The 25,282-nt window shown below is 39.2% G+C and overlaps 1 protein-coding gene across 5 annotated transcripts in view; it reads right to left on the minus strand.

Moving 5' to 3' along the window:
* Positions 1–7,787: 7,787 nt before the first annotated feature.
* The window catches only part of dock10 (dedicator of cytokinesis 10), a 104,723-nt gene continuing 87,228 nt past the window's right edge, over positions 7,788–25,282 (minus strand). For 3 of the 5 annotated variants that reach the window (XM_041801300.1, XM_041801291.1, XM_041801309.1), the window contains exons 39-57: positions 21,053–21,163; positions 20,490–20,602; positions 20,276–20,391; positions 18,960–19,097; positions 18,697–18,879; positions 18,491–18,601; positions 18,183–18,398; positions 18,015–18,072; positions 16,426–16,527; positions 15,865–15,971; positions 15,652–15,774; positions 15,457–15,570; positions 12,366–12,512; positions 12,026–12,236; positions 11,729–11,919; positions 11,550–11,650; positions 9,130–9,268; positions 8,897–8,969; positions 7,788–8,751 (exon numbers count right to left, since the gene is read on the minus strand). In XM_041801300.1, coding sequence (XP_041657234.1) covers positions 8,693–8,751; positions 8,897–8,969; positions 9,130–9,268; positions 11,550–11,650; positions 11,729–11,919; positions 12,026–12,236; positions 12,366–12,512; positions 15,457–15,570; positions 15,652–15,774; positions 15,865–15,971; positions 16,426–16,527; positions 18,015–18,072; positions 18,183–18,398; positions 18,491–18,601; positions 18,697–18,879; positions 18,960–19,097; positions 20,276–20,391; positions 20,490–20,602; positions 21,053–21,163 — 2,413 coding nt within the window. In that variant the 3' untranslated portion in view covers positions 7,788–8,692. The remainder of the gene's footprint in view (positions 8,752–8,896; positions 8,970–9,129; positions 9,269–11,549; positions 11,651–11,728; positions 11,920–12,025; positions 12,237–12,365; positions 12,513–15,456; positions 15,571–15,651; positions 15,775–15,864; positions 15,972–16,425; positions 16,528–18,014; positions 18,073–18,182; positions 18,399–18,490; positions 18,602–18,696; positions 18,880–18,959; positions 19,098–20,275; positions 20,392–20,489; positions 20,603–21,052; positions 21,164–25,282) is intronic. The other 2 variants (XM_041801327.1, XM_041801317.1) reach the window with 2 other exon arrangements.

Here is a 25,282-nt window from a genome sequence, read left to right on the forward strand (position 1 = left end):
TCAAATTAAAGGATTTATGTTTGCGTTTGACTGAGTGCAAATTTCATTTTAGTTTTATTGTGGGAGAAGCATGCATCATCTTAAGCTTTGGCAACTGGCCTTGCAACAGAAGACGGACTCCTTATGGGAATGTTTCATCACAGTCAGCTTTAATAAGCTATACTTAATTTCCTGACAAACAAAGCTGTAACGCTGAACAAATAGATTCAAGATGTCTTCTTTGGCTTCTTATTAATGCTGTTACACATTTTGCTTTGCAGCACCTTTCAGAAATCATTGAAGTGAACCAGTGCAGAAAAGGAACATGTCTTCTTTTAAAATGTTTGAGCCCTGTACTGTACATATAAAAATGTACATTTTTAAATAGTTTATTTTGGGTCATAATTATAGATCTACCCATCAAATTAGACACTTCATAACTTCAAAGAACTAAAGACTCTCATAGATGTTGGCTAAATGCTTGATAATTGTCACATAGGCTGAATCAGTACAAAACAATTTAATATGTACTTATTGTGATGGATGCCAACTTTGCAATAAGACGGTTCATGACATTTCAATCCTCTAAGTGATATTATTAGAAAGTGGAAGCATTTAGGAACAACAGCAACTCAGACACAAATTGAAAGACCACAAAAATCACAGAGTGAGGACAAAAACTGCTAAGGCGTATGATGCGTATAGATTGTCAAATTTGCTGATCATCACTGAAGAGTTCTGAACTTCCACTGGTATTAATGTAAGTACAAAAACTGTGCAGTGGGAGCTTCATGGAATGGGTTTCCATAGACAAGCAGCTGCATGCAAGCCTCACATCACCAAGTCCAAGCATCTGATGCCAAGCGCCAGATGGAGTGGTGGAAACATGTTCTGTGGAGTGACAAATCAAGAGTCTGGGATTGGTGGATGCCAAGAGAATGTTACCTGGCTGCCTGCATTGTGCCAACTGTGAAGTTTGGTGGAGGAGTGATAATGGTATGGGGCTTTTTTTCAGAGTTCCAGGCAAGGTCCTTTACCTCCAGTGAAGGCCAATCTTGTTACTTCAGCATACCAAGACATTTCAGACAATGCTGCTCTTCCAACTTTGTTGCAACAGTTTCGAGAAGGCCCTTTTCTATTCTAACATAACTGTGCCCCAGTGCACAAAGCAAGGACTATAAAGACATGGTTTGATGAGTTCAGTTTGGAAGAACTTGACTAGCTCACAGAGCCCTAAACCTAAACTGTATCAAGCACCTTTGGGATGAAAGGCGATTGCATGCCAGACGTTGTGGATAGCCTTCTAAGAAGAGTGGAGGCTGTTATAGCTGCAAAGCAGGGGGTAACTCCATATTAAAGTACGTGTTTGAATACAGTGTCATTACAGTCCCTGTTGGTGTAACGGTCAAGTGGCCAAATACTTTATGATAAATACTACATGAATTATATCATAATTATATCAAAATATAAATAATACATGAATCTCAGTGTGATAAGGAATGACAGTAAATCAGAAAAAAAGGTTAAGAGTGGGGTGCACGGATAGCCTAGCAGTATTAAGCGCTACCCATATATGCAGGCAGCCTGGTTCGAATCCGGCCTGTGGATTTTACCGCATGTCTCTCCCCACTCTCTCTCCCGTTTCCGACTCTATCCACTGTCCTCCTCTATGTAATAAAGGCATAAAATGCCAAAAAACAAATCTTAAAAAACAAACAAACAAACAAGGTTTAGAGTATACAAAAGGATTTTCATTGTTTTTGCATATGTAATGAAGATTTATAACTTTAGTTGTCATCTGGAGCATTAAAACCCACCAAATCTGCTGTTCATCCTTCTATAGGGGAACTGCACTTGAAACAAGAAGCTGCTGTGTGATCTGAGTTTTTTTTTTTTTCAATTCTGAAGAATTTGAAATAGAAAGTTGAGAGAGAGCCTTGGTATTTTGTCTTGCAGAAGTTATAAAAAAATGAAAATGAGTTAAAAAACTCAACAAGTGTCACACAATGTTTTTAATGTTTTTTGGTGAAAATAAAAATTGTAGTAGAAAAATAAATTCTGCTAAAGGTGCATTTTATCACAATACCTGTCAGTGCAAACATTATCATTTCCACTATCATGCATTCTTAGTGTGAACTATTTTACAGTACAGATTATTCAGGCTGTTTAAAATAAAGATGTAAATTCATATCATTAAACTGAGCCACAAGAAGACCAGTGAAGTATGTAGAGCTTCTTATGTGTACAAAAAATTTCATAATAATGACATATCATTTATACTATCTTGCTATGAATGTTAAAGGTGCCTTAACTTTGTTTTTTTTATATTTGCATGTCAGACCCTGGTAAGAAAGCAGAGCATATAAACAACAGTCTTTTAAAACGGGTCACATGTTAAACACACGCGTAGACCCCTTGACAACCATTTAAGAAAAGGAACAAAATAAATAAATAATGAGCTTGAAGTTTCTCACAAGGACTGAGTCAGCGACCACAATTGTCAGCAAAAGTGGCATCACCTGCACACCATAACAACACCTACGGGTTCAGAGCTGAGCCCAGACACTTGATCCTCGCCACAGAGGGCCCCCGGGTGTCATCACTGTTGACCAGGCCTGGATCTCCATGGCCGGGGTGAAAACAAACACCAGTAACCAGAGTCTTGTGTTTGTGTGGTCAGGTGTGATAAAATCGGTCTGCTGGTTCACTCCATAAGAGCTCCAGTCTACTCTGACCTAAAAGAAGAAGAGTCTGAGCTGCCAGGACGCCACACAGGCTTGGTTCACGTCTAGTTTTGTCTCATAGTCCACATCCAAAGTCCTCTTAAAATCCTGCCTCCTCTCTCAAGAGTCTGTCTCAGAAATGGGGGCCAGCTCTGTGGTTTTAGGCTCCTCCTGGTTCTTTGTAAGAACGGGTCTGCTGGTGTAAATATCGTCCACAGGTAGAAGGAATGTGACAGTTTTTACTTTGGTCCTAAAGATAGAACATACACAAGTTTGAGTCAAGTATTCCTGTAATATTGTTTGAAAACCCTATTTCTGAGTGCTCGCATGCTTGTTTTTACCTGGTTTTGTGCACATATTCCTGCAGAGAGTGCCTGTTGTTAACCTCTACTCCTCCTCTCGAGGAGTTGCCAAAGATGCCGTTTCCATGGTGATGGTGGATGCCCTCTTGCAGCCGACCCCATCCTGAGTCCCTCTGTGCTGACACGTTAGACGCCCCCTCTCTCATGGTCACACCAGACAGGTTAGAGCTAATCGAGTACCTCCGCACTGTCATCACTGTGTTTTCTGTAAAATAATATGAAAAGATTCATTTCATAAAAGTGAAGACAGAAGACAGATCTGATTTTTTTATTTATTTATTTTTTTTTATAAAAATGTACACTTAACAACATTCTTTGAATTAATTTTTGATTTTATCAGGTTTTTTTCCTTATGCTTGGTTTTCTTTCTGCAAATAGAAAGTGCATTTCTGTTAAAAAAAAAATTCCATCAAGAAGCAAGTGAGTTGCATTGTAGGATGTGTATGATCCAGGGGTTTATTTTTAACTAATACTAAGTGCAAAAAAGATATTCCTGAATTTTCTTACATTGTTTTATATTCCTACAATTAAAACTTTTTTGCTGAGTAATCTGAGTTTCATGATAGTATGATCCTAAATCACTGAAGTGCTCCTTTAACCTCCTGGGACCCGAGATTTTGCTTGGGGGGCATTTTTAGTTTTTCCAACTTATTTGGAATAAGTAGGACCTGATAAGTATAAGGAAGTAATTTTTACTGAAAAATCATGTCTGCAAACGAGGACAGTAAACTTATATTGTACAACACAAAACAAAATTACTATTTCTTTACTTGAAGGAAGTAATTTTCAACAAGAATATGTTTAAATTTCCCTAAGATTTCCCAGACATTACCAAAAATAAATGTGAAAATTCTTATACATTCAATGTACAGAAGCCCTGCAGACATATATCCATGTATTCTCGGGATTCTAACATATTTATTTCATTATTCTGGGATAAAATCTGTTTTTTCTTATGATTTTTTGTCAATGCATGCATGAATGAAATGCATGCATGTCCTTTCAGGGCCTCTGTATTCATGTGCTTTTTTAATGTTTTTTTTTTTTTTTGTTCTGTCTCTTTGTTTTGTTTGATCTAAGGTCCAAACTGAGACATCTTTATTCAATAAAAATTAGTGGTTGAACATTTTTTGAAATTTGTGTCGCAAAGAAAGTGGTGATGATGGGTCTCTAGGCTAAACCAGTTGAGTCCTACTGACGTCACTTTTCATTATGGGAACTATTGATAACTCGTTTACACACCAGATTGTAAAATTGTGTATTCAAGTTATTTTATTGTAATTGTGAATACAATACAATAACTTTTTCTAACACGATTATTACCTCATCATAGGCGGTATTTCTGAAGTCTACAGAGCTTCTCTGACAGTTTAAAGTTGGCTCACCCCTTGTGTCCCTCACCTTTGTATTGTCCCTCCAGCACTGGCGCAGACGCGTTCCTCCTCAGGTTGACGTAGGGGTTTTCTAGCTGCTCTGCCGCCGAGGACGCCTTACCGACATCCCTACACGGCCTTTGCCCACCGTCCCCCCTCAGCTCCCGGTTCTCCTCCTCCAGCTTCTTGATCTCCTCGCGCATCTCCATGATGACTTGCGCCAGGCTGCGCGTGCTCTCCATAGCGCTGCTGCTACGCTGCCAGTACCACGGCTTCCCAAACACCGGAGGAGACTCACGCAGGAGGAGCTCACCGGGCTGCTGTGGCTCTAGCATGCTGCTCCTCTCCTCTAGTTGGGCTTTTGTGGTCCTCCTGCTGGGTGCCTGTGCGCTCAATCTCAGTCCAGATCTTGTTCTGAGGAAGATTATGTCGCCTTTCACCACTTATACAGCTGAGAGGGCTCCGGTGATCAGCCAGCAGCACACGGAGGATGTTTAATTTATCAGGCCTGGAGTCCAGTTTCAGGAGAACTAAGCAGGGGTCGGAAATGAAATGTGCGCTGCACAAGAGCATGCACGACGGGAGATATGCAACTTGCAGACTCACTCAAGAGTTATGGGCAATATTTCAGTCCACATTCAAAATATGTCTTGCAGCTTCACGTTTCATCTTAAGAAAGAAAAATAGGAGTTTTTTGGCACCCCTCCTTCTGAAGTCATGCCGATGTGTCTGCAGGGATTACTATGTCCTTGCTCTAAATTATTAATTAAATCTGCCAACAGAGATAAATCTAAGGACCTGAGAAAAGGCCCCCTTTAACTGTTTCGCTCTTTGGATTGAAACACTAAAACTTACACGAAATAGCAGTTTTTAAAGGTCAGATTGATTTATTATACTTTTAAAGGTACCTATATGCAACTTTCATTAATATTTGACCCAGATTTAATAATAGGCCTTTTGTTTTGGCCTGCATTTTTTAGCCTCTTTGCACCTTTTAGTTTCTTTTAAAAATAGATAGAAATAAAGAGGGTCACTGGCAACTGAATACAGACTAAATATGTGGTCCTGGATCCAATAATGCAGTTTTTAATAAAGTTGGGGTCAAGAGGTCATCTAAAATTTCATAAAAATATGATTGATTAAAAAACTATCATATTAAAAGGAAGGAACCACAACAAAGGTCATTAAATCCAGGCAGGGTGTAGGCAAATGAAAAAAGAAGCTTAATCATACGGAAGCCCGAAGTGGACATCCATCCTTTATGTGATAATAAGTCAATTTCAGTTGTTCTCCCAAGATCTTTACTTATTTATCATGATACTTGGAATAAAAAGGATTTTTTTCCCTTGAAAATTATTTAGTTCAAGTAAATGATTGAAATTAACTTAACAAGGAAGGCCAGACAATTCTAAGTTTAGATCTTGCGAAAACAACCAAAATTAACTTTAAATCACAAGGTAACTGTAAATTAAAATGCATGAATGCTTGTCCACTCAGGGCTCCTGTACAGTTGCCTATTTCGGGCCTTCATCAGCTGTGTTTATATGATCTGGTTCAGCAGCAAAAGTCAGTTTGTGGCAGGTTTTTACACATCATGAACAGATTAGTGTTTCTGAATGCACTCTGCTCAGGTTGCCAAACACAGTGCAGAACTTCCTGAAAATTATATACAAAGATGTTATTCATATTTTCAGGAAGATCGATTCGCCAACAGGTAGTTTGAGATATTTACTTGTTTGTGTCCTGGCCCTAAGTAATCCGACCCTGACAGGGTCCTGGCCACCAGGAGGGAGACAGACAAGCAGTCTGAAGAGGACAGAAACCCAATCAGTCTCCTCTTTCTGGTTCACAGAATAGGCTGCAGAGAGCGAGGGAGGAGAGAGAGAAGAGCCAGAGAGGAAGACTGATTGGCTGTGAGTTTGTGCACAGGAGGCAGGAGGTCAGTGAAACTCAATCTGCTCCTCAGGTGTACGACCAGAGAGTGAAGTTTTGGAGCTGTGAATGTGTCAGCATGTTTGTCAGCCAGGTATAAAGACAGAGAGGTGGTACGACAGAGGACTGCATGCTGGGTTTTAGTTCAGGACCACTTAACCTCTTTTCATGAGCACCACCTAAAACCTAAAGCTTAGCATCAATAAATAAACAAGCACTCTGCTGCCCTTGCTCTCTCTCTGCATGATCAGTAATTATACACAAGTGGAAAAAAGTGATACCAGATCCCAGGCAAGATCTGTCTGTATCAGAGAATGTGCTGAATTTAAATGTCCTTTTAATTTAACAAAAGTTAACCTCAAGATCTGGAATTTTATTTGCACTTAAAGTTGTTTTATTATGATACAGTCTATTTTAATGACTTTTAGGCATGTTTGGGCCTAAAATGAGGCCTGTAATGGTTTGAAGCCCACCTGAGATCACAATCGAGCAGGAGGGACGAGTAACACCACCCAGGTCCTGCTCTGGATGTCCTTGCATATTACCATGGATATTGGAAAATAATCTGTTCAAAGAACAATAAAGACCGCACCTTTAGTGCGGGGTGGATGTGGCGAGAAAGCACAGCCTAGGGTACTGTCCAGGTGGGTAGTAGAATTGCTACAAGCCCCTAGTACGGCTGTGAAAGTACCAAGGGCCTAAAAATCAGCAGCACTCTCCAGGCATATCACTAAGGGCTAAAAAGGCCTGGACAAAAGAGATGCCTTCAAGCTTCATGTTGGCTACTGAGCAACACGTGTGTGACAACATGTGTCAAGCTTGACTCCAGCTCCATATGCCTAGGACTTATGCACGATTGTAAACCCTTGTGTATAAAAGTGCTGTATGAATAAAGTTGTTATCACTGGATTCTAAAAGCCTCTGTGTGGTTATAAGGAGCTGAGGTGCACTGTGGCAAGAAACACCAACATTCATTTTAAAGCTCCTGTGAGGAACTTTCGCTGTACATCAGTTATGGCGCCCTCTGTGGACTCTTTGCTGCTTGTTTCCTGTGCTTATGAAAGTAGTGCTATTTTTCTTAAAAAATCTCCTCCTTTCCTCTTTTAAAAATTCAGCTTTATCACACACTGTGAATCTTTGCCATGGAAAATGTTAACTAAAGCTATTTAAACATTCTGCTGCTCATTTATTTATCTGACATCTACCCTGCTAAAGCAGTTTCAAATACTGAGAGTTGCAATATTGAAATAAAACCGTCAATTACGGTCCTGATTGCTCTTGTAGGAAGAGAGGCAATTTGAACCACATCATAATAAAATGGCAAGTTTGCAACATCTTAGAAGTAAAACAGAACCCATGATAAGGACAGGAAATCAAGTGCTGAGGTGATTAAATCCATGAGGCAAAATCAACTTTTGGACATTAACAAAATTTTATTTAAATGTTATACATAAAACTTTAGTTGTTCTTTTTTAAATTCAGCTAAACAAATATTTATATATTGTATATTTTATAAAAAGAAACATTTCAAACATTTTTTAAATATTAATATTTCTTATTTACAATTCAAAACAGTACAGGAAATAATAACAGTACAATGCAAATCCAATAATAAAAATGTTACAAAACATACGTTTTATTGTTTTTTCGGTTTGAAAATCACCAAGCTGATATTTCCAGAACGTTAGCAAGGATAAAAAGTAGCAATGTGGAGCTGCTCTACATTCAAACAGGAACGTGAGGTGCGTTCATCTCTTTAAATGCTTCTTTATGTTAGTTACAGTCCTGTAATCCAAAATCCTTTCTTTTCACATTAGTTGTCTTTCAAGTTATTTTTAGATAGTCTAAAATACCTCATGAAAAAATGTAAAAAACTGTCTTAAAATGCACCAGGAAGATTTATTTCAAAACACAGCTGAACGCACCTCAAGCTCAGTAAGGTCACTGTTCTCTAAAGGGACAGGGTTTGTGGAGAAAAGGCGCATGTTGTGTCTTTGTGTGTATGAAAAAATGCACTGTTTGCATTGTGTGTCTCTGTGAGTTTGTAAACTGGGGGCGAGGAATCCATTCTGCACATGGGCCGGATCTCTAAAACCAAAAACAAACAGAAGCTAACAGTCCAGCCGCTTGGCCTCTAACTGTAGATAGTTGACGTTCAAACCACAAGACTAAAGACTATAACGAGCACAGTCTACACACTTCTTCTTCTTCCTTTTTTCTCTACGCTCACCATCAGTCACTGTTCCACTACTTCCACGATGCGGCTCAAACTAGCACTCCAAAAACATTCAGGGGGAAAAAATACATCCTTCTTCCTGTGAGGCTACTGGCCGTTCAGTAGGCGCTGTGCCGTTCCGTTCCTGGTTGTCTTGTGTGAGGAATCTGGATGGGAACAAGAATAAAAAGTACAATTCAAAAGGAGGTAAAACAGCTGTTTGGTTGTAGGATGTGAGCTTGTGAAAGTGGATTAAGCGTGTAGAAACAAGGCTTGATGTCTTTCATGGAGGACTTCGATGACATGACATACCAGTCTTAGAAAGAGTGGACAGAGAGCTGGCAGACAGAGATGAAACACTGGCAGCAAGAACACGCTTTTGCAGCTGTAATGAGAGGAGAAGTTGCACAAAGCACAAAGCAGAGACACAACAGATGCTGATGTTCGAGAAAATGACTCTGAAAACAATGCATAAGAAAAGATGATGCCTAGTGTGCCATGCAAATGCAAATGAAAGACACTCATTGGTGGTTGCATTGTGGAACCTGCTCATTCATGATGCCTGACAGCTCCGTCAGCATGTCTCTGTAGTGAGCCCTCATCTCCTCTTGGTACTCCAGCTGGTCCTCCTTGATCAGACGCTCGTTCACATCCAGAGCCTGCCCGCATGCTTCTGCAAACTGCCTGCAGGGGGCACAGAAGGATGTGCTTAATGTAAGGTAGTGATGATTTCCTTACTTCAGTTAAGTCAATATATATATATGCTCTATATTTATTAAAAAAATAACCAACATCACAGCTCCCAAAAGTAACAGTTTTAGCCCAAATATTAGCAGCCCCGACTGTAAGACAACCCAACTTTCAAGGAAACATTTCATGGAAAAATACCCCTTCTTATATTTGGTGAATACAGAACATTGTATCGAGTTTTGTTACTTAGAAAATCGATTTCACACAAACAAGTCATTAGAGCACAATAAACATTAAATAAAGTACAATGGAACTTGGGCTTACTGGAGAAAAAGTAATTGATATTTTTCTTTAAAATAAATGGTTACCACTGCTTAAATTTGGGATGGACCATGTCTTTGCTAACATGCATGGGCCTCAGAAAGCTTTACCCTTTCTCCCCCCTAACGGGCAGCCTTGGTGGGATAGGAAGTTAAGCCACTGGTTGAGAATCATTAGGAATGGAGGATAGACCTTTGCTCTGTGGCTGACAAAACTGTATTTGCACAAACATATAATAGCTCATCGAAATACTAATAACATACTTAACTGATATTGTTTTTTCAGGGCCGGTACCAATACTGATTATGAGTAGTTCATGAGACCAATAATCAATATGAGGAATTGATATGCATTATGAGAAACAAAATGTACTAAATGTTTCTCTGACGATGTGTCAACACAGCAGCAGCAGGAAACAGGAAGTTATTCCATATGTTCACTGTGCCAGTGGCAGCCAGCCTTCAGTGTTGATTAGTTAGTGCTTGTGTGATGTATAGCCAACCAGATAGCGTTGTTGGCAGGATATCAGGTGAGCCTGTGAACAGTCTAAACAAAGCCAGAGGGAAAAACACACCTTGCAGCAGAGCCAAAGACACACACATTTTAAATAATTAATTTTATTGGAGATTGGTAAAACAAAATGCCAATAAAGATAATGGGCCAAATGCCTAATATCCAATAAACATCCAGGTTGACCTCTAGGTTATACAATGGTCTTTTGCTCTGAAAAGCTGTGATTAGGCTCATCTGTTGTGATATAATGAAATATTTTTTAAAACTGAGATCTTTTGCGTGGGTTCTGGGGGAAGATCAGGTGTTGTCAGCTACAAGGAAAAAGGACTGGAAATCACCGCTCTCCACAGATCTGCACACAACAGGTATCATTAGAATTTTTTTTTTTCTCTAGTAAAGGGATTTTTCCTCTCTAGTTGGTCAATTTGCCAGGCATGGAGGCGATACATTTCACCAATTACTTAGTTCTGCAGACCTCTGACACGACTAGCCAGATGAAGACGTGCCAAGTGTCTGGAGTTATACAACAATCCTTTGTGTTACTGGGTCAGCAACTTTGGACTGAGGGCAGCACTGAAGGACTACAATCTTGTTTTTGTTTGGTTATGTTTGGTTATGAAAATCACTGTATTTATCTAGCTGCAGAACAAACTCTACTCCACTGAATGATAGCTGTGCTTCTGGAAATACTGCCACACTGATCTGTATTTCTTAAGATCAGTGGTTCTCGACTGGTGGATCGGGTCCCAAAAGTGGGATGCAGGGTTGTTTCCAGTGGGTCATGAATGTGTGGGAGAAAAAAAGGTTGGTCTATCAATTTATCCCCCCCCCCCCTAATATTTTTGACAGCAAAAAGGGAAAAACAGTGTTTGACAGATTTTTCTCTGAATAACTCAGAAAATTTCGCTGTGAATCCATCTCAGTTCTCTAAGGAGTTTTCCCTGTAAACTTTTTTGGAAACTTAAGTAATTTCCCCTCAATTTTGGGGAGTTTTCTGAGGGCAGTTTCCAAGACACTTTTGGTAATATTCTCTGGGACTTTTCCTGTTATTTGAATAAAACTCACATTGAACCAGGATGCTTTTTTTTTGTAATTTTCAACAGTAGTTATTAGAACTTTTCATTGCAGTCTTTTCCAGGAGGTTTCCATGAACATTTTAGGAATTTTCATTGGAAACATTAGACTATTCCTGAAAACCTTCCTGGAAACTGTTTTGAATTTTTATCTATAATATGTCTCATAACCTTTCAGTAATCTTCTATGGCAATTTTCTGGAAACTTTGGGCTATTTTCCTCAGTCTTTGTTGTTCATGTTCTGTGCAAATTATCTAAATTGGACTGATGCATGCAGGGTTATCTTTTAAAAAGACAATCATATCCAAACCTTCTGTGTAAGGCTAAGGAACACCATGTTTACACTGAATTGTGCCTTAAATCATACCTGAAGATCTCCTTCAGCAGTTTGACTTGGTTGTCTGGGTATTTCTTTGCATTCTTCTCCTCTAAAAAGGCTCTCGCATATGCCATGGGACCTGCATTCACCTGCAATGGAAAAACCAGGTAAGACAAAACAAGGCACCTAGACTCAGTCAGATATCTGTATTCCTGTCAAACACATACCTTTACACTGACACTGCCCTGCAGTTTCAGCTGCAGACGAATCATGTCCACCTCCTCCATGTTGCACAGCTGGTTCAGCTCAGATACTTTACGGGACATCTCATCTATGGCCACCTCAATTGGGTTCATTTCTGTGCTCTGCTGCTCCACCACCTGGATACGCTTCTTCAGATAGGGGAAGCTCGAACTCGCTGAAGAACAACATAACATCCCGTTAGTCAAAGTCTATGTTTAAGTCTTAATTTTCTTCATATATTCAAGTAGGATTTTTTTTTGGTTGCAGGTCTTTATATTTACTGGTCAGTATGGTGCGTCTCTTGCACTGCTCCTCTACGTCTCCGTGTTTCTTCCCTGACAGAGTGAATGGCGTCTCAAACACAAAGCGGTTGATGTTGTGATGTCTCTCAAAATCAGTGTGCTTGTCCTGCTGCTCTTTCTCGTCAAAATAGGGCACAACATATGTCACCTGAATGTATGCAAACTTGGGGTCCAGGTCTTTAGGATTCACCTGTTTTTTTAAGATTAAGAAAGAACAGGGGATATTTTAATGAAACTTTTTGCTAAAAAAAAAAAGTAATCCGTGTTTTAGGAACACAAGGTGAGGAAAATCTTTTTATTGTTATTTTCTGTTAACTACCTTATTGGAGTCCTGGATCATCTTGACATTATCAGCTCCAAACTTGTCAGAGTAGAGTTTGAGTAATCTCTGGGAGATTTCTGACAGTCCTGTCAGCTTGGGCTCTTTGTAGATGAACTCTTTGCTCTCCTCCTCCTCAAAGAAACCCTGCAGGAACATACACACATGCACACTACTTAGCAAAGCAACAAGTACAGTATGGGAATTTGCATGTTTGGTATCTAAATGTTTTTGCTTTCACAGCACTGTTCTCAGGTTGTCTGTCTCCCACTTTTGGTCACAGCCATGTTCAGTGTTAGAGCAACTTATCCCGGACAGCGTATCAATGTTAAGTGCTGGATGGGCCAAGAGGAAGTGCCAGAGGTCTTTTTCAAAGCAATATCCAAGTAAAATGTCAAATGTGAAAGAGGTTTATCATATTATAGCTTCTTGTCCCAGACGGGTCTTTGACTTGTCACTCAGTACGTTTACATGCACAGTTAAGTCGAGCTGCAGTAGAAGCTCAGTCAGGCTTTTCACTGGACTACTGTCCTAGTCCTAGTGTAACATGACCTCTAGCTAGTTAGAGTTGACTTTTTTTTCCTGTTGTCCGTGCTAACAAGTTAACAGGCAGCTAATTAGTATTTCAGAGGGTGAAAACACAAAAAATGAAAGTCTATGACCACAGGAGATCTAGTAACAATTAAAACATTCATAACTCCCACAAATCTGGATCAGTATTAAAGCTGTTTGTTTTCTCATAAACATCATAAATGTATTTATGATCTAGGATACTTGATGATATTAAAAATGCAGGTTTTCATACTGAAATAAATTTTTTAAAATAGACACATGTCAGAAGCTGGAAGGTGGTAGTATTTATGCTGTTCAGCTTCTGGATCAAAGCCTGATGTGGAGATTGTAGAGCATAGCGTGGTCCCGTCTGGCTCAGTTTAGGTGTATGTGTGCAAAAGAAATTTGATCTCCTCCACTATTATCTATGTATGTCAGATCAAATGCAACTGATTTGATCTAGTACATTTCAGTCGGAAAAACATTTATATATAAAATTTTATATCTTTCTGTAAAGTCTAGTTTTTAGTCAGACCAACACAATAATTCAACTTTTTCTAACTGCATGTAAACGTACTGAATGTTTAGGGAGGATAGAACGTCATCATTCGAAGATTATTGGGGGTAAAATGGACCATAGCAAGCTGAACACAAACCCTCCTTAAGGACAGAAGCAGACAATGTTAATAGTGGTTGAAGGAGAAGAGAGGTAAACGTGGTTAGCACTGAGGAAAATGGAAAATCAAAGACATACAAAACTTACCGCAATCTTGATATATAATATAATAAAAAAGAAGAAGAGAGCAGACAGAGAAATTAAGGACACTGTCTCAGAAAAATCCTGCCTCCCTTATCTTAACATATCCATGCCTCACTGATAAAACTCTGGGTCTGATCTTTTTCCTCCGTTTTTGAACACTGAAACATTTCATATTCTCAGTTTTCCCCTTCAGAGCTCCTAAACCCCTGAATAGAATCACCACCCCCTAATTAACCTGTAGGAAACAGCATCATGCATCCAGGTTCTTAAAAACAAAGCACAGTTAAAACCAGGAATTAAAGATAAACCAGGACACAACTCCATTTGTTATGTGCTTTTTTAACACATCTCAAAGGTTGGCTGAACCAAATAACATTTTATTTTCCCACATACCCCTGGTGGTAACACTCTGCTTTGAAGGCTTTGATTATAGATTGGTGTATTGGCCTTGATATCTTCCATCTTGGATGGCTAAAAAATGACTTAGATAAGTTGTTAAAGGAAAGAGCAGCGTCTTTGGTGAGCCTGTTTTTTTGTGAAAAGTAAAACTGTTTATGAGACGGGACATTTCTGCTATTTATCAAAGTGAAAATAAACAAAAATACAGTGAATTTTGGGGATACGTATGAGATTACCATTACATTATTTCAAAAGACTTTCAAATCTCACTTTCTCTCTACCCCAACTTGTTTATTCTAATGATTATAAGCATAACAAACAGGCACACATGTGCTAGAGTTTGAGTTTGTTGTGCTGCATCTCATTTAATTTCATTTATCACATCCATTTTAAAACTTTAAACTAGTGGTTCTCAGCTAGTCCAGTCCCAGGACCCACCCCCATCTCCTTTATGATAAATCCAGACTCTAATTTCTAAAGATTTACAACCTGTCAAATATATGTAATCAGACCAAGACAAACATGTTTATCACAAAAGCCCTGGCACAACTGATAGCATACATTCTATTTTACTCTTTTTCCCATAATATTGTCTTAAATATTTTCTGTAAGAAGTTGAAAACCAGCTCTGTTATCCCAGGATATTGAGGCAAGTTGAGTTCTTGAGAACCAAAATGTACTTGTCACAGCTAAAAAAAAAATAGAGTAAAACAAAATAAAAAAAAAAATGTTTACCTTTCTTTAGATTATTTTTTCAGGCTTTGGCCCCTCATCCTCATTCCAGCCCATATTTCTTTAATTCTGTATCTGTTAAACATGTTATTTTGAAGAATTCTTTACACTTGGTAAATCTTTTGCATTTCTTCACTACAGCTGCTCAGTATTACAACCCCCTTTGGTGTGACACAATCAAGTTTCCCAATAGTACTGTTTGTTATTCAACGTAAATTGAAACTGTCTACTTCCCCTTTGTTGAAAAACCTTTGGATACTGTTTAGTAGCCCATTAGGTTTTAATTTGGGCATGAAGTGGACAATTTCCCTGAATTTCAGTGTATTTGGTCTGATGCTGCAGCTGATATAAACAGCCACAGTGTTCAATAGAGTGCATTCGGAAAGTATTCAGAACCCCTTCACTTTTATCAATTTTGTTATGTAGCAGCCTGATGCTACATTAAAAAAAACTTGTATTGTCATTGATCTTTTTAAACTAATTAAAAGTAGTGCATATAACTAAGTCCAGCTAAACAGCTACTTACAGATGCACATACCTGTAATTTTTCCATTAAACAATCAGATGTGCATGTGTCATTGAGCCCACTTATATATTTGGCTCTTTATAGTGTGAGTGGGTAGAGCCAGCTTAAAAACTGTTGCTCACCTGTCCATAGAAAGCCACACGGTAGTAGCGCCCAAAGAGCCGCTTTTCTGAGTTCACCACCTCAGTCACCTTCAGGTAGGAGCGATGGATGTCGTAGTAAAGCTCCGACAGCCTCTGTTGATACAAATACACGTGAGCTTAAATAAAGCTCACTTCTCCTCATAAACATTCAAAGAGTTCACTGTTCATACCCACCTTGAAATCCCGCCTTTTTTCAAAGACTGCTATTACAGGTTTGTTGATGTCAGCGATGAGCTCGTATCTCTCTGATTTCCACAGATAGTCCACACATAGCTCAAGCTGCTCTACCAGGGTGTCCTATGCAGAACAGAGGCCAGAAGAAAGATACGATATAACAATGTCTTACTTACTTAGGATAGGGAGTTTTGTAAAGGGTTAAAGTCTGACCTCAGTATAGGGTGTGTCTTGTGTACCAGTGTCCTCCTTCATGGCTCCCTCCTCTTTCACATTTGGGCTGATGCACATAAAAGCCGCCCAGCCCATAGAGAACGATGCTTGGGTTGCAAACGAGCAAAATTAACATCAGAAGTAATACAATCAATCTTGCAGGTGTGATTTTAAGCCTCTGAACATCCAACAAGTATGCTCTTGTATTAAAATACAAGAAGGTTTCACCATTGATTATGCAGTGAAGCATTTCCCTTTTTGCACGCTCAAACAAAAACATCAAAAATGAGTGTGCGTCACATCAGACCTCAGTGACACTGGATGTTTCTTCAGTGAGACTTGAGTAAAAAGGTCAGACAGTGAACACAAAATGTGACAACTTGACAGAGGATCATATCTCTAAGGCAAGAACAGTGGTCCTCAAACTGCAGCTGCATGATTTAATGCTTAGAAAAGACTATGAATCCAACAATGGAGAGGTTAATTCTGATATCTTTCCATCTCTAAAACCTTCACTCCCACCTCCCACCACCCAGCGGGCCCCACGGCGCACACACTCACTGTCTTGTTCTCGGGAGGTAGTTAGTAAGGAGCTACAGTTAAAGACAGGGCTTTCTTCAGGGGATACACTGGACATCCTGGCCTTGTCAGCTCTCCAGTAGCCTGTTTGGTAGGAGTGGAGGAGGAGGAGTTTTACAAAGTTCCACTTGCTTTTGCCTTTTGTGTTCAAGGACAAGGCTCACAACAAATGGCGGAGAAGCTTGCATGCTACGCTAGCTGTGTGGACGCAGGCTCAGTGCGTTAAGTGCTTGTGAAGACAGAACATGCTTTGATACCAAAAAGAGAGCATGCACTGGTGAGAACAAACATGTTTACAGGAAAAGGAAGGTAACAAAAAAGGAAACGAGCCTAGGTTCCTGCTAAAGGTGGTGCATGGAAATCACAATCAGATGGAAAGATTGATAAAATGTACAGAAAGACTGTATTAATTCATCCATACCTAAGTATCTTCACCATGAAAATACTATACTTAAGAAAATGACTCTCTTTAAGGTGTACAAATCAACGCTTATAACGATATTAAAGCTTCAGAAATGTGCAAGGATGAGCCAAAATGCAGTGACAGTTAGCAAAGACAATGTTAGCAGAAAGAGAGGATCGCTGATTAGCTGCAATAGGACTATGCATTTAGAAATTACAATGGGCCTGTACTACAAAGCAACATTTTGGCTAGCAGGGTAATTGGATGTTTTCTGTGATTCATAATGGTAACTAAGGCTGAACACTGCTACAACAAGTTATATTCTGGATAAGAGCTCAGCTTAAAATATGATCACGAAAGATATTAATAATATTTTACAGCTCTAACCTGTTTATTTTCTATGCTACATGCTGTTGTGGCTTCATCTTAAACTCTGAGACACACCACACATGAGAGAATAGTTAATCAAAGGGAAGCAACGGGAGATATACTGTCAAAAGTTTTAGGCATGTAGGGCCCTAAAGATTCATCACAGGGCCCGATGTGCCACAACCCAGGACTGAAGTGGGGTGGGGAGGGGTGGGGTGGAGTAGCTTACTCACAACATCTACACCTTACTTCAGCCTCAAGTTTTGGCCCAAATATGACTAAAAGTTCTGCGTAGTACTGTATATTTAGATTTATTCTGCCTTAATGATAACTAAATTGTATTATGAGCTATAATATGCACATTACACTTAGCCCTTGCTTTGGTGCAACTTTGCCATGTATTCATTCCTATAACTGTAATCTTCTTCTCTACTATGTATTTAACTTCTTATTCTTTACTATTGTAGTTTTCTTGCTTAGTATGTGAAATGTGATGATCTGCTGATGGAAGACTGATTAATGTACATGACTGGTCATATGCTGCTAACACTGCCCCTTACAAACTCAGAGTTTACTTGAGTTGACAAGTTGGCTTTATGTAAGCACTTATCAAGATCTCTTTTAGCGAGGTCTAGTAAGCGGTAGATACTCTTGGTATGTTTTTGTAGTTTGCTTTGTAGTACAGGCTTCATGTCTAAAGATACTAAAGAAGCACTCAGAGCAGCAAAATATAAGTCATGAACACACGCTGAACCGTGCTGAATCAATCTAAGTTGACACAACAAATCAGTGCACTAACCTCGCCTCTTCAGAGACTCAGCAATCAGGGCTGAAATGTGGATGTAGCACATGGCAGCCTGAGGGAAAATCAGAAATATAACTGTCAAATTTAAGTCAAACTTTGGATTTTTAATTGTTTTAAAAATTCTGGTGCAAGAGTTTCTTTCATAGTAGCATCTTTTATAACCTCAGAAAGATCGCCGTTGCGCACATGAATCTTAGCCATGCTCTCCAGCCAGGTGCGTCGCAGCTCAGGGGTGCTGGCATAGGAATTCGCCAGACTGTACTGAAGGTCAACTAGCATCTCTGGATCCTTTTCATGCTCCTTCATTTGAGCTGTGGCCATCAGGACCGTCCTGATCCGCTTTGTCAGATCCTTCACCTCAGCAGGGAATGGAGTGTTCTGTAGGAGACGTGTTGTTAACAACCATTAGTTTAAAAGAAGAGTGGCAACAAATCATATTTATCATTAATTAAGCTGTAATACAAGCTTACTTTGAGTGGAGCATCTCCATTGGCAAAGTTATTGATGATAGCCAAAGACTGTTGAAATCTAGAGCCTCCGATGCCAGCATCTGCTATCAGCTGGCTCACTGCCTTTATAACCTAGAGCATAAAGATGATTTAGGACAACACTGAATCATAACCCAAAAAAAAACACTACTATGATGAGGAACTTGTACAACTTTTGTCTCACTAACCTGCAGATGTGAGCGTACTATGGACTTGCCCTTTGTAAACTCAAAGTTTTTCCTCATGAAAAAATAGAGCAGGGCCGCAGCCTCCGTCTGAGTCTGGCTGGATCGATGGTTACAGCACTTGAGGATCTCATAGCACAGACAGCCACACAGGTCTGCCTTACCCTGGAAAAATCCACTGGGGAACTACAGGAAGACAAGATGGTTATAAAGCATCCACACAAAAAAAATGTACTCTATATATGCTTACAAACAGTGTGCTGCACCTTTTGCACAAAGAGTCTGAGTGCAGCAAAGACGTGCCGTAGAGTGGCTGTTGATTGGTTGATCTGAAAGAATAGCAAGTAGGTGTCCAGCACCTTCTTCATAAGCACATTTTGTCCTTCATCCTGCAACAGCTGCTTCTGTATGCATGTAAGTAAAAGAAAAAAAGCAGGAAAAACACATTTTGCAATCAAACTTCATGGGAATATAATTTTTCAAACTGAATTTAATCAGAAAAAATGAAAATTACAAGCAATCAATGTTTAAACAAAGAGACAGTTCTAGCCACCAGGTGGCAGCAGAGTTTTAATGGCTTGACTAACAAGTGCATAAGGTGAGTTGATTGTGACACCTCCACAATTAACAAATTGCATTTGGAAAATACATTTTTGTTAAATAAATGTATGTTTTAATCCTTTAAAATAACACGAAGAGCCATAATTGTAACACTATTAAGTAGTTTGCAGAATAAAATCAAAAAGCAATTATTAGGCCAATTACTGATCTTTGTTTAGGCCAGTATTATTGTGATAGCCTCCCAGTGACACATTCAACTTTTGAAAACTTAAATAAAAAATAAAATAAATAAGCAATTAGTTCTATTTGCAACCACATGTAATTGTCAAAGCCTTGAGCACATATTACATAGTAATACTATAAAATATATTAAGCTCCATACATTCTTTGTAATCAATGTTTTTTACATAATGGAGCATAAAATTAAATGGAAATGCTTGTATGTTGAGTCATGTTCATAAGTTTTAGGCACGTAGGACGTTAAGGATTCATCACAGGGCCCAATGTGCAGCCAGCATCAGGCTCCACACATGTCAACAAACATGTTTGTTGCTCGGCAGCCAAGGTCAAGCTCTTGTGTCTTGGCCTTTTCAACCCCGGTGATATGCCTGGAGACCACTGGCAGTGTTGGGACCTTGGGACATCCATAGCACGATCAGGGGCTCATGGCAACCTTACTGCACACCCGGACAATACCCTAGGCCGTGCTAACTCGCCACATCCACCCCTGACTCTGCCCTAAAGATGTGGACTTTGCTATTTTTCCAACAGATTATTTTCATATGCCCCTGGTAATTTGCAAAGATACCAGAGTATGACCTGGGTTGTTTCAATTCTCCTTCCAGTCCAATGGTGCCCTCAGAGAGGCTTTCTCATCATTAAACACCTTACTACAGCCATCATTTTTGGCCAAAACATGCTTAAAAGTTCTGCGCAGTCCTGTATTTTCAGAAAAAAAAAAAATAATAGATAATATATACAATACAGTCAGGGTGAACTACTGTATAAAAGAAGCACTGACCTTGTGATGATGCACAAAGAGCTCAAGAACATCCAGCACAGTGAGGGACACCTCTGTAGACAAGTTGGCCTCGATGTCAGTGGGACTCAAGTTGTCCCCTTCCTGAATGCTCCCATCTAGAAACAGAATCACACATAAGTAATTCATATTTTTCTCCACTATAACTGTATTCAAGTCTATCAAACGTATGCTCTGTTTTTGTGTTTTGTGTCACCTGTCTCCATCATCTGCAACAGTTTGGGGTTGGTGAGAGCATTCTTGCCCCTGATGATGGGCATGGTTTGAGAGCGAGCATGTCTGTGGCCGTCTCCTCCAGATGACGCCATCCTTGAGGTAACAGCAGCTAGTATTAATCTGAGCACTCATGCTTATTATAAATACCTATAGCTAATGAAGGACAAAACCTAGTGTCTATTGATTTTGTTTTGAGGACATAATGTTAACAGGAGTGCATTTACAAACTGAGTACATACACAGAAACTGGTATATCACACATAAAACTATGATGAGTGGCATGCTGAGAACACAGTCACAGTCTATTACATGAAACAAACAACAAACAGTGGATACATCAAAATGATAACACACAGGACGAGGATGTATATAAGCCTGTCTAGATCCATGTGGTGTATGCTGTCCATAATTCAAGTTTCCTGTTATTAGAAAAATCCATTTTAGTAACATTTGAATTAGCATTAATAACATTTTAAGTAACCAGAGACTCGTGTATCTTAAAATAACTTCATTGTCATGGCTGAGGTTGAGGAGGGTGATTACCATTGTGGGAAGAGGCTGGAGGACTGGGAGGACTGGGAGGGGTGGTTAGAGCCCTTCAGAGTGCCATTGGCGTGGGTTGACTGGGCCAGCTTTACTGCCGCCGCTAGCTTCCTGTTCATAAGCCAATGACATCAAAGCTAGCATTAGTTGGTTTAGTTGTTTAGTGTTCATTGATAAAATCAAGAGTCAGCTGTGTAACTGTGTGTTGCATACTAACAGTCACTGAGGTATTCCTGCAATCAACACTAACGGACCCAAACGTTTTAATGTAAACATTTTGCACTATAGCTCTTTTCCTTTTTTGCTCTTTGGTGACCTTGTCACATATTTATAGAAACTAGGTCTATGGAAAGTCATACATGAAATATTATTCATATGTTAGCTGCAAATTGTAAGTAAGAAGCTACAATTAGATCAAGATTGCATTTAAGGAATGTAAAATAATGTTTAACTTCTAAAACTGATATTTGGAATAGCTACATTTACATTTGAGATACCTTTAATTATTGTTGAAACTTATCAGGATTGATTATTGAAAAAAATAATTTAAACTTGTCAAATTGTGATGGTACAGTGCCTTAAAAAGTTTTCACCCCTTGGATGTTTAACGCTTTCATTGATTATATAAATGAATCCTCTTTAATATCAAAGTGATAACATATTTCTACAAAGCAATGTCAATTAAATAGAAATATGTAATTTAAAGTAAGTGGCTGCATATATATCCAGCCCCTTTAAGTCAGTATTTAGTAGATGCACCTTGGCTGCAATCCAGCACTGAATCTGTGTGAATAGGTCTTATTCTAGCTTGCACATCTGGACACTGCAATTTTTTGATTGATCCTTACTACATTCTTCTTTTTTTAGAAAAAAAAAAAAAAGCACAAGCTCTGTCAAGTTGCGTGGGGACTGGGCATGAACTGCCCTTTCAAGTCCAGCCACACATTCTCCACTGGATCGAGGTCTGGGCTTTGACTCAGCTACTGCAGAGCATTCACCTTGCCCTTGTTGTCTTCAAACCGTTTCTGTGTAGCTCATACTGCATGCTCCCGGTCATTGTCTTGCTGGAGAATAAATCTCCTCTCAAGCCGTAGTTCTCTTGCAGACTGATTAAAGATTGTCCTCCAGGAATTTCATATATTTTGCCACATTATTTTTACCCTCAACCTTCACAATCCTTCCAGTGCTGGCAGCCAATAAGCATCCCCACAGCATGATGCTGCCACCACTGTGTTTCACAGTGGGGATGGTGTGTGTGTGGTGATGTGTTTGGTGTCCTCCAAACAAAGCATCTTGTCTGATGGCCAAAAAGCAAAATTTGGTCTCAATTTTTTTCCACTTGACCATGGAGTCACCCACACGTCTTTTGGTGAACTCTAGTCAAGATCTAATGAGTTTTCTTCCATAGTGGCTTTTTCTGTGCCACTCTCCCATAAAGCTTTGACTGGTGAAGAACCTAGGCAACACATATTGTATGCAGAGTCTCTTCCGCCTCAGCTGCTGAAGCTTGTATCTCCTTCAGAGTAGTCTTGGTGGCCCCACGAGTCTCCTTCTTGCACGGTCACTCAGTTTGTGAGGATGGCGTGATCTAGGCAGATTTACACATGTGCCATATTCTTTCCATTTCTTGATGATGGATTTAATTAAACTCTTGTGGATGTTCAGTGCCTTTGCAATTCTTTAGTATCCATTCCCTGAGTTGCCTGGAGTGTTCTTTTGTTTTCATGTTGTACTGGTAGCCAGGAATACTGATTAAAAGTGAATGGCCCTTCCAGACACAAGTTTCTTTACACTACACTTGAGACACATTCACTGCACTTAGGGGATCCCAATTTTACTAATTGAATATTATTTTACCTTTAATATATTTTCATTTAATTGGCTTTACTTTGAAAAAAAAATCTGTTTTCCCTTAGGCATTGAAGAGCTTTTTTTGTTAAATTTTTGTGTGGAAAAAAAGGTAAATGATAATGACCATAATTGATACACATAATCAATAAAAGAGTAAAACATCCAAGGGAGTGAATATTTTTTATAGCCACAGTATACATCATCACTGCAGTAAGGAAGTATCCTTAATAGTGTAATAACTTGTAGACATATCACACTGAAACTACTGATATCCGTTAAGGGTCATTAATTTGTCCCTAGTTATGTTTATTTTTCAACATGAAGACAGCTTTTTTTGTCAGTACATGTTGAAAACAAAATTACATTAATTTGTAAACAGTATCAGTAAATTTCTGTATTGTTAAAAAGTGAACAGATGCACAGGTGAAACATTACCATTACCAGTCAGCCCTAATATGTAAATGTAATGGGGCTTGCTGTAGTAGGTCACATTGTGCTGTGCAAAGCTAAAAGCATCCATGATCCTCAATTTGACCCTGACGTTCGCCAGTAACTAAAGTCAGAGTTAAGGGAGGTCAGCCAGATGGAAAGGTTAGTGGTGCAGCAGAGTCAATGGTTTCAGTTTGCCATTAGCATCATACAGTGTTAATGTTTTTCAGCGTGTGTTAGAGTGTTAGTGGAGAGCAGAGGCCGGAGAATTAAAGAATTAAAGAATTAAATGGTGGAAGGCGAGGAGGTTAAAATGTAAAGATGTGAATGAAATGATGAAATGGGTTTCAACAAACAGATGTTCAACATTATGGTGCTTGAATCCAACTCTATGAGAAATGACGGCCAATCAACACAACCATCTCACAGCTCATTAATGAATCAATCTTGTGTAGTCATGATAAAGCAGATAACTACAAGTTCATCATGCAACATCAAACGTCAAATGTGTGAAATGACATTTAGTGCAGACAAAACCAAAACAAAGCACCAGCATTAATTCTGTGTTTAGAATCCATGTCAATACAAACAGGGTTACATGACGCAACAGAACATCAATGATGTGCAGTCACACTGACTGCCAATAACAGTAACAGCAGCATCATGCTCAAGAGGGATGTGGGGGGTGAGTGAGTGGTGGAAACTTCAACAGCAGAGTCAAACACAGAGAAGACATTAAGATTATTAGTTTGTGACATGATTTGTTTATTGTGCATGTGCACAAAGCATGTCTGCATCTAAGCTCAGCCTGAATGTGGCTGAAATTAAGGAAGTGAGTCACCCTGCAACAGCAAACAAACTGCAGCATTATCGAGTTCAGTAAAGACTCTGGAAAGCAACTCAAAACATACAATTTTTCCACCAAATCCGGAGCAAGTTTGTTTGTTTTTGATTTTGTTGTTTCAGAAATGTCAATGAAATAAGAGAAGAAAATGTTTTCTTGTTGCTTATTTTTTCATCTTAGCCCAAAATTTAAAACGGACCAAACTTAGTTAGTTAGAAATGGTTCTGTTTTGTATTTCTATGAGCCAATAAGGATTTACAGATTAGTAGAGTTTTTTAAAGGAATACTTCAAAATTTTGGCAAATTCACCCTTTGCCATAATCGCTATAGTCTTAGGAGTAGGTTCGTTACCTTTAGTTGTCGGTGCAAGCTGTTCTTAGATTGGTGGGGCTGAGATGCAAGCTGCTCAGCTAACGCAACGGAGACATATGGTATTTCCGGCTTTCCCTCATCAAACTCATCAAATACACAATCCAACAACTCCAAAATGCTCTCGTGGACAAGTTGTGACCTGCACATTCACCACTCTATGAAATAGTAATGTATAATTATGTAACATTATGACACATAAAGCAAATACTTGGAACTACTTTCTTGAGTAAACCACTGGGCGGAGTGACACAGTGCGCACCTCAGGCAGTGCCGTAATTACTTGGTTTCACCTGGAGTATCATCGGCTTGTTGTTTTGTTCAAGTTTTCTTGACGGAAGTACCTGCACTAAACGTGCGCTTTTGAAATAACTCCGCCCAGCAGCCGTGCCTAGAGTGAAGCTCCGGCTTTGCATTTGCCTCTAAAACAACTCTGTCTTGTAACGTTCCATGATTATTTCATAGAGTGGTGAATGTACAGGTCACAACTTGTCCACAAGAGTGTTTTGGAGTTGTTGGATTGTGTATTTGAGGAGTTTGATGAGGGAAAGCCGGAAATACCATATGTCTCCATAGCGTTAGCTGAGGACCTGGCGTCTCAGCCCCACCGATCTAAAAACAGCTTGCACCGACAACTAAAGGTAACGAACCTACTCCTAAGAGTATAGGGATTATGGCAATGGGCAAATTTGTCAAAATTTTGAAGTATCTTTTTAAAGGTTATTTTGGGCATTTTG

This window comes from Cheilinus undulatus, linkage group 2, assembly GCF_018320785.1.
Source record: "Cheilinus undulatus linkage group 2, ASM1832078v1, whole genome shotgun sequence".
Taxonomy (NCBI): Eukaryota; Metazoa; Chordata; class Actinopteri; order Labriformes; family Labridae; genus Cheilinus; species Cheilinus undulatus.